Source organism: Podarcis filfolensis (assembly GCF_964270895.1).
Source record: "Podarcis filfolensis genome assembly, chromosome: 5".
NCBI lineage: Eukaryota > Metazoa > Chordata > Lepidosauria > Squamata > Lacertidae > Podarcis > Podarcis filfolensis.
The window spans coordinates 50,872,991-50,887,784 of NC_139608.1; the positions used below are offsets into that span (position 1 = coordinate 50,872,991).

Sequence of the window (14,794 nt, forward strand, 5' to 3'; positions counted from 1 at the left end):
CCAGGAGGAAAAGCAGCCCATTTTTAAACTGAAAAGAGCAGGGCTATAACTTTGAAATTTCTCAAGAGCACTGCAGATAGAAATGTCATTTCCTGTACATAAATATTATATTGCAAATGATTCTAGTAATGTAAATATTGTCTTAAAAATACCCTCTACACTACCAGTCATCACGCAGCTTGTACGTTACAGTTTAAATGTGAAGCTTCACATTTGATAAAGATGTGAAGGTTTAACACGCTCATGAGATTGTCTCCCCCAAATGTTCTTGTTAACAAGCTGAAAGAGAAGAATTCACTGGATCTGCTGACTGGATCGGACAGATTGCATTTTACTAACTTCCTGAGCATGCAACTCTTAGTTCGCTGTACAGCATTTGGAAGGCAAGCCGCTATGGTAGTGCAAGAGAATAAAATGCCCATTGCCCCAAACTACCCAGCTATTCTGAACTCTTTCTTCAGTGAAATACATTTCATATTTACAAGGCCCAGTAATGGAATTCTTTCTTTGCCTGACACCCACATCACAATCCTTGAGTTAGCCTGGATATTACATTCACCACCCCAACCTCCCAGCAGTTCCACTGCCAACCATTTGATGACCTTCCCACAGGGTTTTCTTAAGCTAATATTTTGAAGTGGCGAAAACACTGCTCAGGTGGGGCACCTTAGACCGTAGGGTCAAATGCTGCCCTGCAGGATTCTCTATCTGGTCCACAGGCCATGGACCCTTCTAAACCACACACCTATGCCCTGGGCAAATGTGATTTTCTGGCTAGAATGTGTCCTTAAACTATGGTAACTCCTCTTGCTTATCTGAATGGAGGATGGAGAGGTGTGTGTCAGTGTAGAATCCTCTGCTTTTGGCTAGAATGTTGCCTGCTGCATAAAGGGTAAGAGTAGCCTCTCTTGCCCTGCACACCGTTCCTTCTGGCCCTGCCCCACACTGTCAAGAGGTCCCTGGGAGGAACGCAGCCCTTGCGCAGAAAAGAGCTCCCCACCCTTGTTGTATAATCACAGGCCCTGCACTCACTACTCATATAAGGCTGCACTGGTGACATTTACCTCATTACATGAATGCATTCTGGTTCCTTGGTGAAGCTGTAGGCGTAGCCGCTGGATGTCGTGCCAAAATCTATAGCCACAACAACAGGATAGGACTGCTCCTCTGCGTCATTTGCATCAGAGTCCTTCTGTCAAAAGAACAGAAATATATTTGCTGTTATGTGATTTCAAGAAAGGGCTGCAAGCTCTATTTAAATGCCAAACACGACACTAATAATCTCCTCTGGAGTGACCGAAATTGGCAATCCCCAAATACCAGCAGGCCCCAGATGCTAGCTGGAATGAGAATTTAGCACATCACTAAGCCAATACTTAATTTTTGTGACTGTGATGCTGCCTCAGAAGAATGATGGCTGCACTCAAAATTCTTTGTACGTTCTGCAAGCTAAATGGGTCAGTCACTGATTTCAGGAAAGAGTGAGAAAAACACAACAGCAAGCTCCAGCTTCACAATGGCGTGTAGTTATTAAATCAATGTACTTTTAACGTATAAGGTAACTCACTTCAAATCAGAACCTGCCATGAGTGGGGAAAATGTTTATCTTCTTTACCTCCTCCTAAGAGCCTGTAGACATTACTCAGAGAGAAGGACCTTGGGATCAGTCTTTAGGGGATGTGATCTGGATTCTGAATGGGAATAGGAATTGCCTTCAGGATCAGTCCCAGATGTGCCCTTACTTCTCTGGCCTACAGAGATTGTGCTGCTTTTCTCTGTCTCCACCTCAGGTGCCCCTGTTCTGTCAGAGCCACCAACTAACAAAGCAGGCTGGGTCCATTTAAATAAAAAGGGCTCCTCCCAGGCAAGACTTCTACTAAAAGCTCAGTCTGGGGTTGGCTGCTGCTGAAGAAACATCTGTTCTTATGGAGTCTCTAGCTTGAATGAAATTTCATTTGAGAAATGAACTTTCATAGAGAAAAAAGGGCATTGAAATAATTGTGAAGTTACCGTATTTTTCGCACCATAGGACGCACTTTTTCCCTCCTAAAAAGCAAGGGAAAATGTGTGTGCGTCCTATGGAGCGAATGCAGTGGGGAGGCAGGCGGGAAAAGCCCCCAAGAGCCGCACACAAGCTTCGTGCACCCTTGCGGGCTTTTCCCCAGGAGGGAGAAGGGACTGACTGGCTGCATCAGTCCCTTCTCCCACCTCCCAGAAAAGCCAGGAGAAGCTGTGCAGCCCCTTTAAAGAGCTTGCGGCTTCTGCCGGTTTTGCGGGAGGTGGGGGAATCCCCCCACCTCCCAGAAAAGCCAGGAGAAGCCGCAGCCCCTTTAAAGAGCTCACGGCTTCTGCGGGCTCTCCGGGAGGTGGGGGAAGCTACAACGGATTCCCTCCTCCCCGGCTCCCTTTGAAGCAGCAAAGTGGGAGGGGAGCAGCTTACACTCGTGTAAGCAGCTCCTCTCCCACTTTCCTGCTTCAAAGTGGAGGGAATCCACTGCAGTTGCGAGCAGAGGATCCATGGCTCCGCTTCCTTCCCTCATAGCAGGGTGCGGGGGTGCAGGGGGGAGAGAGGGCAGGAAATAGATGCCAGGCAGGAAGACACAACCACACTTTGCCCACTGGAAAGTCCACCTCGGCCTCCCCAGATTTCCACTGAGATGGCCAGGCTAATCTCGATGGCCATAAGTCAGGCTCAGCATTATTAACTGGACTTAGATAAGCCATGGTTCCCCTTCCTACCCTCCTCTGAGGCTCGATTTAAAGCAGCAAAGTGGACGGGAGCCGCCCGCTTTGTGCTTTAAATAGTTTAGTGCAACATTTGATTCAGAATATTTTTTTGTGTGTTTTCGTCCTCTAAAAACTAGGTGTGCCCTATGGTCAGGTGCGCCCTGTGGTGCGAAAAATACGGTATATACAAAGCATGAAGCAAATTCTCACTCACCATCACAATAAAAACTGTAAATGATCGTTAACTAAGCCACACGAAATGTCAAAATAGGGCTCTCTGTGGAAGATTAAGCCTGACTTTGTGAAATTTTGCAAGCTCAGAACATTCTTGGCCTTGTCATGCAATGCTATCACTCAGTCTAGAACATTACCACATTGGTCTGCTATTCCAGGCCTTGATAGACTGAAGGTCAGTGCTGCTGACACAAACTATTTTCATCCTCAGCTTCAGGACAGTAGCATAAAGGATCTATCCCAAAAGTTCTCCTCTGCCTGCCACAAACTCAACCTATGTTTATTCATACATTTCGTACATTTACACTATTCTTTCCCTCCCAATTTTTCACCTTACAACAACCTTGCAAGGGAGGCTAGACTGAGAGACTGACTGGCCCAAGGTAACCCAGTTACTATAATGCTATCATTTTAGTCTGTAACCCACCTTGTGATTTTTTTATATGAAAGTGTGGCTTATAGATTTTTTTTTTTTAAAAAGAAATAAAATAAACTCTTAGCCATGGATGGGGAGAAAATAATACCAGTAATATATAGGCTACATTTCTCACCGCAATGTGGGATGGGGACAGAGGTGTTATCCCTGGGTCTCCCAGACTTCTAGCTGGAGATGCATAGGCAGCTGTTGAAGCGACATCTGAAAAAAAAAAATGAGGAGCCTTTTAGTCAGCTGAATGTTCTTCAGAGCAGATAAACAAGTGAAAAAGACGCATGTTAGTTCATGACACAAACTTTGTCAAATGTGACAAAAACAGTCACAGAAATAAAGACATCAGTGCTATGTTACTTGTCTCTGTTATTAATGACATAATTATTTAAATTTGACAATTAAATTACATTCTTCTAATAACAAATGAACTGAAACTAATTCATTTTGACTGGTCTTCAAAGGCAGCTAAGCATATGGCCAATGATTCAGAGAGTGAAATGCAAATGGCAGCAGAGATGGTAGCTCTTTCTGGAACCTTCTTAGTGCAAATGTTGCATGTTGCACCAGTGCGGTGTAGTGGTTAGAGTCCTGGACTCGGACTTTACCTTGACCTGACATTTTGGAAAGGACTTGCATGCCTCATCCCTCTTTTCCAGCTCAGAGGGAGTTAAGTGGAGAAATTGGAGTTGGATCACAGGTTATCTGACTGATCTTTTATAACTGTGAAGAACCATCTTCAGGATACAGTGGAACCTCGGGTTACATACATTTCAGGTTACAGATGCTTCAGGTTAGATTCCGCTAACCCAGAAATAGTACCTCAGGTGAAGAACTTTGCTTCAGGATGAGAACAGAAATCGTGCTCTGGCGGCGTGGCAGCAGCAGGAGGCCCCATTAACTAAAGTGGTGCTTCAAGTTAAGAACAGTTTCAGGTTAAGAACAGATCTCCAGAACGAATTAAGTTCTTAACCCTAGGTACCACTGTATAATAATATTTTTGTAGGTACTTTAAGAACTGCGCTGGTTGGAGAGTGGTGATGTCATGTAACCAAGATGGCAGTTCAATTTTTTCTCTCCCCAAACCCTGACAAACAAATGGCAAAAATCAACATTGTTTCACCTTGAAAAAAAGTCCTGACTTTAAATGAAGTATATTGGATATGACTCGGGGATCCCAACTTGCAAGGAAGAGATCTAAGGAACCATTTTGAAGCTTGGAATCCCATCTTGACAGGTAACAGGGAAACTCACACATCCATGCTTAACATGGTACCAAAGAACCCTAAAGGCAGAAAACTTGATCTGGACACGATGACGGGAATTAACTCTGCTTTGACATGTAGAAAGATGGGTCTAATGCATTATTACCTCTGTGAAAGGAATTGCATTGGTTTCTTACAAGACTTCTCTCCTAATATTTGGATCTAAACATGGAACGTATGATTGGATTAGATGGGTATGTTTGCCACATGGTTATAGATCCCAGGTTTCTTTTACTTTCAGAAATACAAGCTGGGGCAGCTGAGATCAGAATCAGGCTGAAATAGCAGTGCATAGGGAGCGTCCATTTACCTGCTGGCCATGCTGCTAATTGCCCTGAAAATATGTTATTTCCTGCAATGGCATCTCCAGGGAAACAGTAATTCTGGGAGGGAATGGGGCAGGGGGGAATGGCTTGAGAGGAAAGCATCAGTCCCCTCTCCCTGCATGACATGGATTGTGAGAATTGACACAGCTGCTATTTCTAAAAGAAAAAAACTGCCCAGATAGGCAACAATGTGGCAATCCTGTATTTCTTTTGGCACATATCACACATTGCAAAGCCACACGCAATTGCACATGACTCATTTCATGGACTATGATGCATTGATGCTCCGACTATGACAATTTCACAGATATTGAAACCTGTGTGAAAAACATGATGTTTGCCATGTGCCTGTTACTACTTTATTTTTAACACCTCTCAAGAAGGAAGAGGTTGATTTGTATTCCAGTGTAGCTTAATTTAGCTAATATTGCACCTTTTTTCTCTGGGGTTTCCATGGACACCACAGTGGAGCACACATCCTGTAATCAAAACAGTGGGGGGTACTGCTTAAAGCTTGCACTGCCATAAGAGGCTTTTGCATCCAAGAAACAAGCTGCCAGGACAGCATTTCCTCTTTCCCTGCTTTTGCCTCATCAAGTCCTCAGTAGCCTGGACAGTGAAATCTAAAGGTCATTATTTATTTGGGAGTTTTCATATATGGTCAAAAAACATTTAGTTTCTTCCAGTGCATCAATGCAATCAGGCTGATCTTAACAAAACTGTATTTCTTCATCTTATTTTTATGGCATTCTTCATTTGCAGAGTTTTGAAACTTGCTTCCTAGAAGCAGTCTCAGGATTGCTGTCATCCAGGGTGGAGATCCAATGCACAGCTGGAAAAAAGCAAGTCCCACTGAATAAATGTGGGGGTTAGAATCAACCTGTATTGGTTCACATGGTTAAATCTCCTGCTCCTTCTGTGCAAAGATGATGGCGCACAGCAATGTGAACACAAAGCAGAAAGGACCACTTCAGCCCATGGCTGAATGTCATGTAGAAAGCCTCCTCAGATATTCCACCATCTTCTAAGACAAGAACAGGGAATGTTGATGTTGTTGAACTCCAACTCACATTAGCCCCAGTCACCATGGGCCACTGCTCTGGGATGATGGGAGCTATAATCCAGAAAAATCTGAAAGACCAATGGCACCCCATCCCTGCTATAAGAACTACCCACTCTTTGTGGCTATTCCATCATCCTGTAAGAAGTGAAGACCAATGTTGCCCTCCAGGACATGAATGATCCATCCTACTTTCTTACAGATGCAAGCTCAGAAGCTGGAGATCCTCTGCAACTGCTGGCACCTGCAGTGCTCTTTCATTTTAGGGATTTAAAAGTCACAAATTTGCTGCTAAAGCAACTTGCATTGGGTTTGTTCTCGGTCTTTAATCCCTCTTTCCTCCTAATTTTTATAGCACTACCTGTATCATCAGAACTGCTGCATCATGAACAATGGCAGAACCACTTGCTTGTGTCATTCCAAAATGAGAGGAAATGCTTCTACATACTATTGGGAATAGTAAATGTTATGAGCAGACCATCTTTGTCAGGAAAACCGGATGAACAGATCTTACCCAGAGAAATAGCTCAAAACCACAAACTCCAATTTGATGAAAGCTTCGGAAAAATAGTCACACTTGAAAACAGAGGTCAATAAAGACACTTTACAGCACAATCCTATACAGTGGTACCTCTGGTTATGAACTTAATTTGTTCTGGAGGTCCGTTCTTATCCTGAAACCATTCTTAACCTGAGGTACCACTTTAGCTAATGGGGCCTCCTGCTGCCGCCACCACATGATTTCTGTTCTGATCCTGAGGTAAAGTTCTTAACCTGAGGTACTACTTACGGGTTAGTGGAGTCTGTAATCCGAACTGTTTGTAACCTGAGGTGTTTGTAACCTGAGGTACCACTGTATATATACGTCTACTGAGTAATATGACCCACTGAGTTCAATCAGGCTTTCTCCCAGTAAGTGTATACAGTACAGGATTACAACTTCAGAGAAGAGATGATGGCTCTAAAGATGCAATTCTATGCATACCGTATTTTTCCCTCTATAACACGCAGATTTTTTCTCCTAAAAAGGAAGGGGAAATGTCTGTGCGTGTTATTGAGCGAATGTGTGGTCCCTGGAGCCAAATGGCAAAAAAAATCAGGCAAAAATCAAATCGCGCGTCTCGGAGAAGGGAAACCTGAAAAGAGGAAGTGGCTGCTTTCCTGCATTCTGCCTCAGGGTCTTACTGCCCACCCTCCTCTGTTTCCTTGCTGTGTTTGCTCAAACGGAACAAAGAGCAGGGAAAGCCCCCCCCCTCCAGGCAAGCAGAGGGGAAAGCAGAGTGTCGTCTCTGTGCTCCGGTGCTGCTGAAAACATGCAGGAGGGAGAGGGAGAGGGAGAGGGAGAGGGAGAGGGGGAGAGAGAGAGAGAGAGAGAGAGAGAGAGAGAGAGAGAGAGAGAGAGAGCTGGCTGGCTTGGGTGGGTAGGTGAGGGAAAACTTTTGCCTTCCTTTCCTCCCTCCCGTTATACCCCTCTCCTGCATTCTCTGCACACCCCTCTCGTGCTCCTTGTCCATTCTGTATTTTTCCTTCCTTCCCCACTTAAAATGTGGTTAAAAAGCATGGATCCACATGGATCCTCAGGATCTTTGCATTGGGTCACCCCAAATTCACCATCAGATCACATAGCATGTCCATGGCTACAGCCTGCCCCCCAAAAATCACACACGCACTGTTGCCTGGGGCTGCAATGGTGCAAAAATGTGGTTAAAAAGCATGGATCCACATGGATCCTCAGGATCTTTGCATTGGGTCACCCCAAATTCACCATCAGAGCACATAGCATGTCCATGGCTACAGCCTGCCCCCCCCAAAATCACACACCCACTGTTGCCTGGGGCTGCAATGGTGCAAAAACGTGGTTACAAAGCATGGATCCACAGGGATTCTCAGGATTTTTGCATTGGGTCACCCCAAATTCACCATCAGATCACATGTCTGTGGCCACAGCATGAAGCACAAAAATGATACATCCACTGTTTCATTCAGAATGTTTTTTCCCTTGTTTTCCTCCTCTAAAAACGATGTGCGTGTTATGGTCAGGTGCGTGTTATCGAGCGAAAAATACGGTACTTCCCTGGGAATAAGCCCCACGGAACACAATGAGAGTTCCTTCTGAGTAAGCATGCAAAGGCTCAGCCTGCAAAAGTGTTACAATGCTTCCTAATGGTAATTGCTGTAACCACCGCCCTAGATTTAGATGCCCCTGGGGTGAAATGTGCTTTCCATACCAATGCAACTTGAATCAGCCTTTTTTGGACTGTCTTCGTAGTGATTCAGGAGATTCCTTGAATAAAGAATGAGCATCTCTACTCTCTTAATTGGATTACCCCAGTTCAGAACCTGACCGCTTCAATCTGCAGGACCTGCACTTTTACAAGTGCCATATAATGTCCTGAAAAGATGGAGGTACTGTGGGTGGATCAGGTTCCTAGTCCAGGGAGTCTTTCCCCTTCAGTAATTGAGAAGTGGGCGACCTCAACCACCTGTCAAAGTGGTCTGCTGAGCTTGGGAGGGGTCTGGATCCAACCCACCAGTCAGATCCAGTTCCCTGCACTAGAAGCACCCATTGCAGGCACGGAGTACATTGATGCCATCAACCTATGCTGCCACAGCTGCCTCTGCCTCCCTTGCAACACTCTCACAGCAAGAACATGGGCATTTCTCCCTTTAGATGCTCCTAAGCAGTGGTGGCCCCATATTTCCTTTCTGCCCATTGCACCAGTTATTATCATTTTTTATTACCAGTTATGGATAATTATCTAGCATGCTCTTGAAAGTAAGCCCCACCAAATTATGTAGTACTTAATTCCTGGAGATTTGAATAGATTGATTAGATGTACACAGACCAAATAAGGAATAAAGCTTTGTTAATAAAGCATTGTAGTTCTACTGGGTCTTAAATGAAAAGGTTTCGGTTCCTTTAAAACCTTTCTTTGTAAAAGCATTTAATTAAATGTAATAAACCATGATTCACTTCCTACAGTGTCAATTTCATATTTGGAACATACAGATATGCATTATGAGGCTGGATGCGCAAATGCAAGGTCTATGCTTGAGTACTGGAATACTTCTGTTGCAGTCTTAGGATACAGGAACTCTACACTACTTTCTAGCTCAGGGATGTTTTATTGACATATCCAGGGCAAATGCTAGAACAGCATCTCTTCCAGCTGTGCCTCACTTGCTTCCAGTGGTGGACATTGTGTTGGGCCATCACCGTCATCTGGTCCGTCACAGCTGCTGTTTACCATGGGGGGGGCAAGGTGAGCACAGTGCAAATTCACTGGCAGGAGCTTCAGATTGGATCCACAGGTGCGTTTGGACACCAACCTTTCCCCTCTCCCAGGCAGTAAGCAACAGCAATGCCACCAGGTGTCAGGTGACAGCAGCATCCTACCAACCCACCCATCCACTACTGTTTCATAATACCAATTCATCATGCCACTTCCACCCCTTAATCTGTTCCTGAACTCCAGCTCCCATTACCCCTGCCCATTGGCCATACTTGCTGGGGCTGATGGGAGTTGTAGTTCAGCAACATCGGGAGGGCCAAAGGTTGCTCTTAGTCCTGCTGGCCTGCTGTGAGTTCTGATAGGATCTCACCAGGGCCTTCTATCCTAGTTCCCAGTGGAAAGTGGTTCCCCCAGAGCGGCCCACAAGCAGTAATTCAAGCTTCTATTTAGACTCTGGGGAAATAATGGGAAGGGAGCTTTATCTGTGGATGAGATCCTGCCCCTCAGTCTTTGACACCGCAGTTAATATCAATGGAACTGACAGCGTATTAGAACAGAGGTGCTACTTCTCACAGGAAGCTCTGCCACTTTGTTCCAGCAGGAGAGCATCTTCTCCCATCACCCAGCAGGGCTCCTGTGCTTGGAAGCAGGAAAAGGGAAACTGTGGCCATCCAAATGTTGTTAGGCTCCATCTCCCATCAGCCCCTGCCAGTAGACACAACGATCAGGGAAGATGGGCACCTTAATCCAACAACAACTGCTGGGCAACAAGTTCCCCAACTCCGCCTTTACAAAAAAACAATTCAAAGTTTCTGCAAGCTACTAATTGCTTTTTTCACTTGTGCAAGGCAAACTCCTTTTCTGTGCTGCGACTTCAGAGATCCACTGCAGCGGATGTCCTTGAATCTCACTCCCACAGAAGACCACCCAATAAGCATCGCAGAACACTTTCCAGTGTTTCTGGAGAGGGCAGACCAAACAGGTTTTCCCTAGGTTTCTTTTGTTTGTTTGTCTTTTTCTTTTTTACAGTCTGGACCTCTGAGTTTGTAAGTGCTATGTTTCAGCTAAAAGATCTGCTAAACAGACACCATTCAAACCAAATGCATTGCACTTCTTTGGGTTGGTGGTATCTAAAGCTTCAGGGGATCAACTCTGCTGTCTGTCTGAGGCTTATGCTCAAAAGACTGCAGTGCTGTAGGACCTGGAACCATAAAAATAATTAATAGCAGATGCCTGCTGCAATCTTTTACTGCTTGAGTTTGATTTAGGCAGCTTTGTCTTCGTAGCAAAGTTTTTACTACAATCAAATTTCATCACCATTAGTTCTGCCATGTAACAGTTTCAGAATGCAACATCATTATTTCCTTTTTTTTTAAACAACAACACTGTTGTTCACTACGTATATCAGTGAATAAATCAGATGTCAGAATTGCACGTATGACAAATGGGTACTCTACTGAATCACATTCTTGAATACCATAGAAGCCTTCCTACTTGGCTTTCTTTTAGCATCAGTTTATACCAGATTCAACAATCATGTGGGGGAAAATATATGACATCCATCATATGACAGCTGAGTAAACCAGCTTTTCCACTTTTCTCATTTCTCCAGTGCCATTTCTCTCTAATGCTTTGAACATGTTCAGCCAAAAAAGAGCAATTTCCAAATTGATATTGGGGAAACAGATTTAAAAGAGCAACACTCTTTTAAATTTGCGGGAAGTAAAGAGATATTATTAGCTTCCAGCACTCTTCACTATCAGCAAATAAAAACCAACTATCTTAAAAGATTGCCCCCCCTCTACTTTTCACAATTCCACTTTCCGTAAATGATGTCCTTTCCTCCCTGCTTCAGGTGCCCTGCATTTAAATAACTTGATTATGCACCACTTCCTTGCAGGCTGCATACAGATGAAGCAGCTCTCAGATATTTAAGCCTCTTCTTACACTGTCACCACAATGTAAACGGGTACAAATTTAAGGACTCAAAGATAAAGGATTTCCCATTTTCTATGAAACTCACAAAAACGAAGCAAATTACATGGGTTAAAGCGTCACTATTACCTGCTTGTGTTTTATCAGTCCAGCCAGCCCATCAGATACATCAGACATCAAGAAGCACTGGTTTCTTCTGAGAAACCCTCAAGCAGCCCACAATTCTTCACCAGCCACACCTACACCACAGAATCTTGAGAAAACAGGGCCAGGCCTCGGGTTGTCCAATTGCCCATTATGCCCACCCCCATTTTAGTCCCTTCTCCTTGATCTATTAAATAATATACATACATATACTACTTAATTATTTGCACTTCTCAGTGGTGTACAGCCCATGGGAAATGGGACAATTAAAACAATAAACATATAAAACAATAAACATTTATTGTAAAAGGCCTGCTGGAACAAGAAAGTCTTAGTCATGCACCTGAAATTTGACAACGAAGGGGTCTGTCCAATCTCAATTTGAAGGGAGCTCCACAAACTGGGGACCACTACACTGAATGCCCTGCTTCCAAGCAGTTACAAGCTGCACATCTGAGCCATGGGGGACCATTAACAGAGCCTCCCTCAGTGATGGGGCAGGGACATGAGGGGCCAGGTAGGCAGATAGAGCAAGCGAAAGGGAGCGCAATATGGATAACCCCTTAGAAAGGAATGCACACAACCAACCATATGCAAGTTGCAAAGTGGGGGCAGTGACATTTTCACCCGGAAATTATACCAGCTGAATTGCCCTTTTGGTCCAGTGTTGAAAAAAATGGAACTGAAATAACACTAAGTGGAGGTGTATGCTCTACTTGGTTTAGGTTTACATCAGGAAAACCTGTGGTCCTCCAGATGCAGGCCGTTGGCTATGCAGGCTGGGGCTGAAGGGAGCTGCAATCATAGAATCGTAGAGTTGGAAGGGACCCCAGTGGTCATCTAGTTCAACCCCCTGCAATGCAGGAATCTTTTGCCCAACATGACCCTGAGATTAAGAGTCTCACGCTCTACCCACTGAGCTATCTACAACATCAGGTGGGTCACAGCTTCCGGCCACCCATACTATGGAAATGCAAGGCAGAGCACCCAATGGAGCCATCCTAAGAGTCCCCTTGCGGACCAGCTCTTTGTAACCCCACAGAGGCTGCGCAAAGTGCAGTGTCACTGTGCTGAATGGCATGACATCTTACCAGTGGCGTAGCGTGGGTTGTCAGCACCAGGGGCAAGGCAAGTAATTTGCGCCCCCTAACAGAGAGGGGCAGAGAGCTGCGAGTGCGAGCGCCCTCCCCAGATATTGCGCCCGGTGCGGCTGCCCCCCCTGCACCCCCCACGCTACGCCACTGCATCTTACAAGTAAGGAATAAGTGAGGAATAGGGGGAAAGCAGTGAAGGAGAAAGAACCGGCCACTGCAGCTAAGCGAGGCTGTCAGCGATTGGGTGGTGTCCGATTCCCAAAGAGGAAAGAAAGCCTGCAAAAGGAACCGCTGGAAGAATGAGGTTTCCCACCCATCCGCTTCCAATCCCTGTTTGCCATGATCTCAGTTGCTTCTGTCTGCTCCCTCACATATCCTTCCTGAATCCTGAGAATTAGAAGCCCCTCCCGCTTTTTTTTTTCCTGGAAAAGATCCGCAAGAGGCAGAGGAGCAAAGAAGGGGAAGGCTTTGCCTTCCCTAGCTGGCCATCGCAGCTTCTGGGAAATTTTCGCTGCACTGCCAGCCTGGGCGATCTCTGGCCCAGTGCCCCGCCCAGCCGCAGAGCACATGCGGAGAGATGGGGCGCACCCCCTCCCTGCAGCCTGGCCAGAGAGAGAGAGCAACGCCGCGAAGGCGGGGGACGTGCCCGCCTCGGATTCCTCCGCATTGTTTTTTCACCTGGATCCTATAGCCGGCCGCTTCGCCTCCCCATCTGGCGCAGTCGGTTCCCCCCGAAGCCCCACGTGACGGCAGGCCGGCTTTTGCAGAAACGGGGCGGAGGCACTTTGCAAGTACAGTAACTCCGGCTCTCTTCTAGGAGCGCAACTTGCAAGGAAGAGAAGTGGGGCTGGGTGGGGGAACTAAGCGTGGGAGTAGGGAGAAAAAGCACCTCTCCATGAAATCATTATTAGTCTCAGGGCACCCCCCCCCGCCCAAGATCACCTCCTCAAGGATCTTGCCCCCGCCCACTTCCTACTGGCTAGACGGTCCCGGAGGCTCAGGATAGTGGAGTCAAGTCATGGGCTGTTAACTGGACTTGCACACCGAGGCGTCTCCAGACGTACGCGCAGCAGCCGCGCAAATGTAAAAGGATGTTTGCGACCATCCTCTGCCCTACGTGCGCCGCGTTGCAAATTCATAGGTAGGTGTTGATTACTGTGCAAGGTCTGTTCACGAATGAAGGGAAGTCCTGCCTTAAGGATGCCTTTTGCGCAAAAGCAAATCCTAAAGCAACATTTACACGTCGACCCCTGTAGTATGCCCCTTCCTGCCGCCATATGACTCGTACACAAAACGTTGCCACATCCCACGTGTGCAGAAACTCATGCATGCATGCATGTGGGTGCATTGCGTTTTCTGCACATACCCTCCAGATATGCAGCTCAGGCTGCTGACACAGCGGCGTCCAAGCAATACCTGCCTCTGGGAGGGACTGCGCATCCATTACCCAGAGACTCGGCTTCATTTCTGAATCTAGACGGTCTCCTGCAAGAACCACCCAAGATCCAGCGCTATTGATAGTTTCCTTGATGGGGCGGAGAGAAACCGCGACGCCGGCATCCGGCTCCCACGATGTAGCCGGGGGTCGATCGCGGCCCTCAGCCCCCCTTCTGCCTCCGGCCCCGCTCCCTCGTACCCCACGAGCCCAGACCCGCAGCGCCTTCCCAGCTGGGGCTCCCCCCCTCCCGCATCGCCTACGACGCGCATTTTGGAGAGGTGCGCTTTTCCCGAAGGCAAGCCCCCTCCACGCGAGGCGCGCTGCCCCCGCCTGCCCACCCTCCCCGCAAGCCCCATTACCTGCCGTGACGCCTTCCGTCCCCGCCATGGCTGGAGGCGTTCACTGCGCCCTCGGCTCCGTCCTTCAGCCTCGCCAGGCGTGTTCAGCCGCCAGGGACCGAGCTCGTCGCTCGCTTCACTCGGCAGCCGGAGCCATTGGGAGCGCGGGCGAGGTGGCTGTGCTGCAGTCGCTCCCTTCCCAGTTCTGCAGGCGAGCGGCGACGCCAAGGCTTCTTTCTGCTCGCGTCTTCGCCTTCCTCCTCCTCCTCCTTCCCCACCCACGGCTGGCTGTGTAGACAGCCAAAGGGACGGGCTTAGCGTTTGACCCCTGTGTCTATGTCTCTTTCTCTGCGTGTGTGTTCACCAGCCTTTTCTTCCCTGCTGCAAGGCTCTGGCTGCTCGGATTTCTGCAGAGCCCCTCCCCTTGGAAGTGAGCGGCCTGTCCCCCCTCCCCTTTGCCACCCCACCTCACGCACCGGCGCGGGAGGGAATCGTGGCAGCAAGTGACAAAGGAGATCTCCAAGGAATAGGCTTGGACGAGCCCAAACCAGAATGCTGTCGTTGCCTTAAAAG

At 47.1% G+C, this 14,794-nt stretch overlaps 1 protein-coding gene across 3 annotated transcripts in view; it reads right to left on the minus strand.

Annotated features, from left to right (window-relative positions):
• Nucleotides 1-14,581, minus strand: part of HSPA12A (heat shock protein family A (Hsp70) member 12A) — a 49,835-nt gene extending 35,254 nt beyond the window's left edge. The window contains exons 1-3 of one of the 3 annotated variants that reach the window (XM_083616114.1): nucleotides 14,243-14,581; nucleotides 3,513-3,598; nucleotides 1,065-1,192 (exon numbers count right to left, since the gene is read on the minus strand). In XM_083616114.1, coding sequence (XP_083472240.1) covers nucleotides 1,065-1,192; nucleotides 3,513-3,598; nucleotides 14,243-14,270 — 242 coding nt within the window. In that variant the 5' untranslated portion in view covers nucleotides 14,271-14,581. The remainder of the gene's footprint in view (nucleotides 1-1,064; nucleotides 1,193-3,512; nucleotides 3,599-14,242) is intronic. The other 2 variants (XM_083616116.1, XM_083616115.1) reach the window with 2 other exon arrangements.
• Nucleotides 14,582-14,794: the final 213 nt, after the last annotated feature.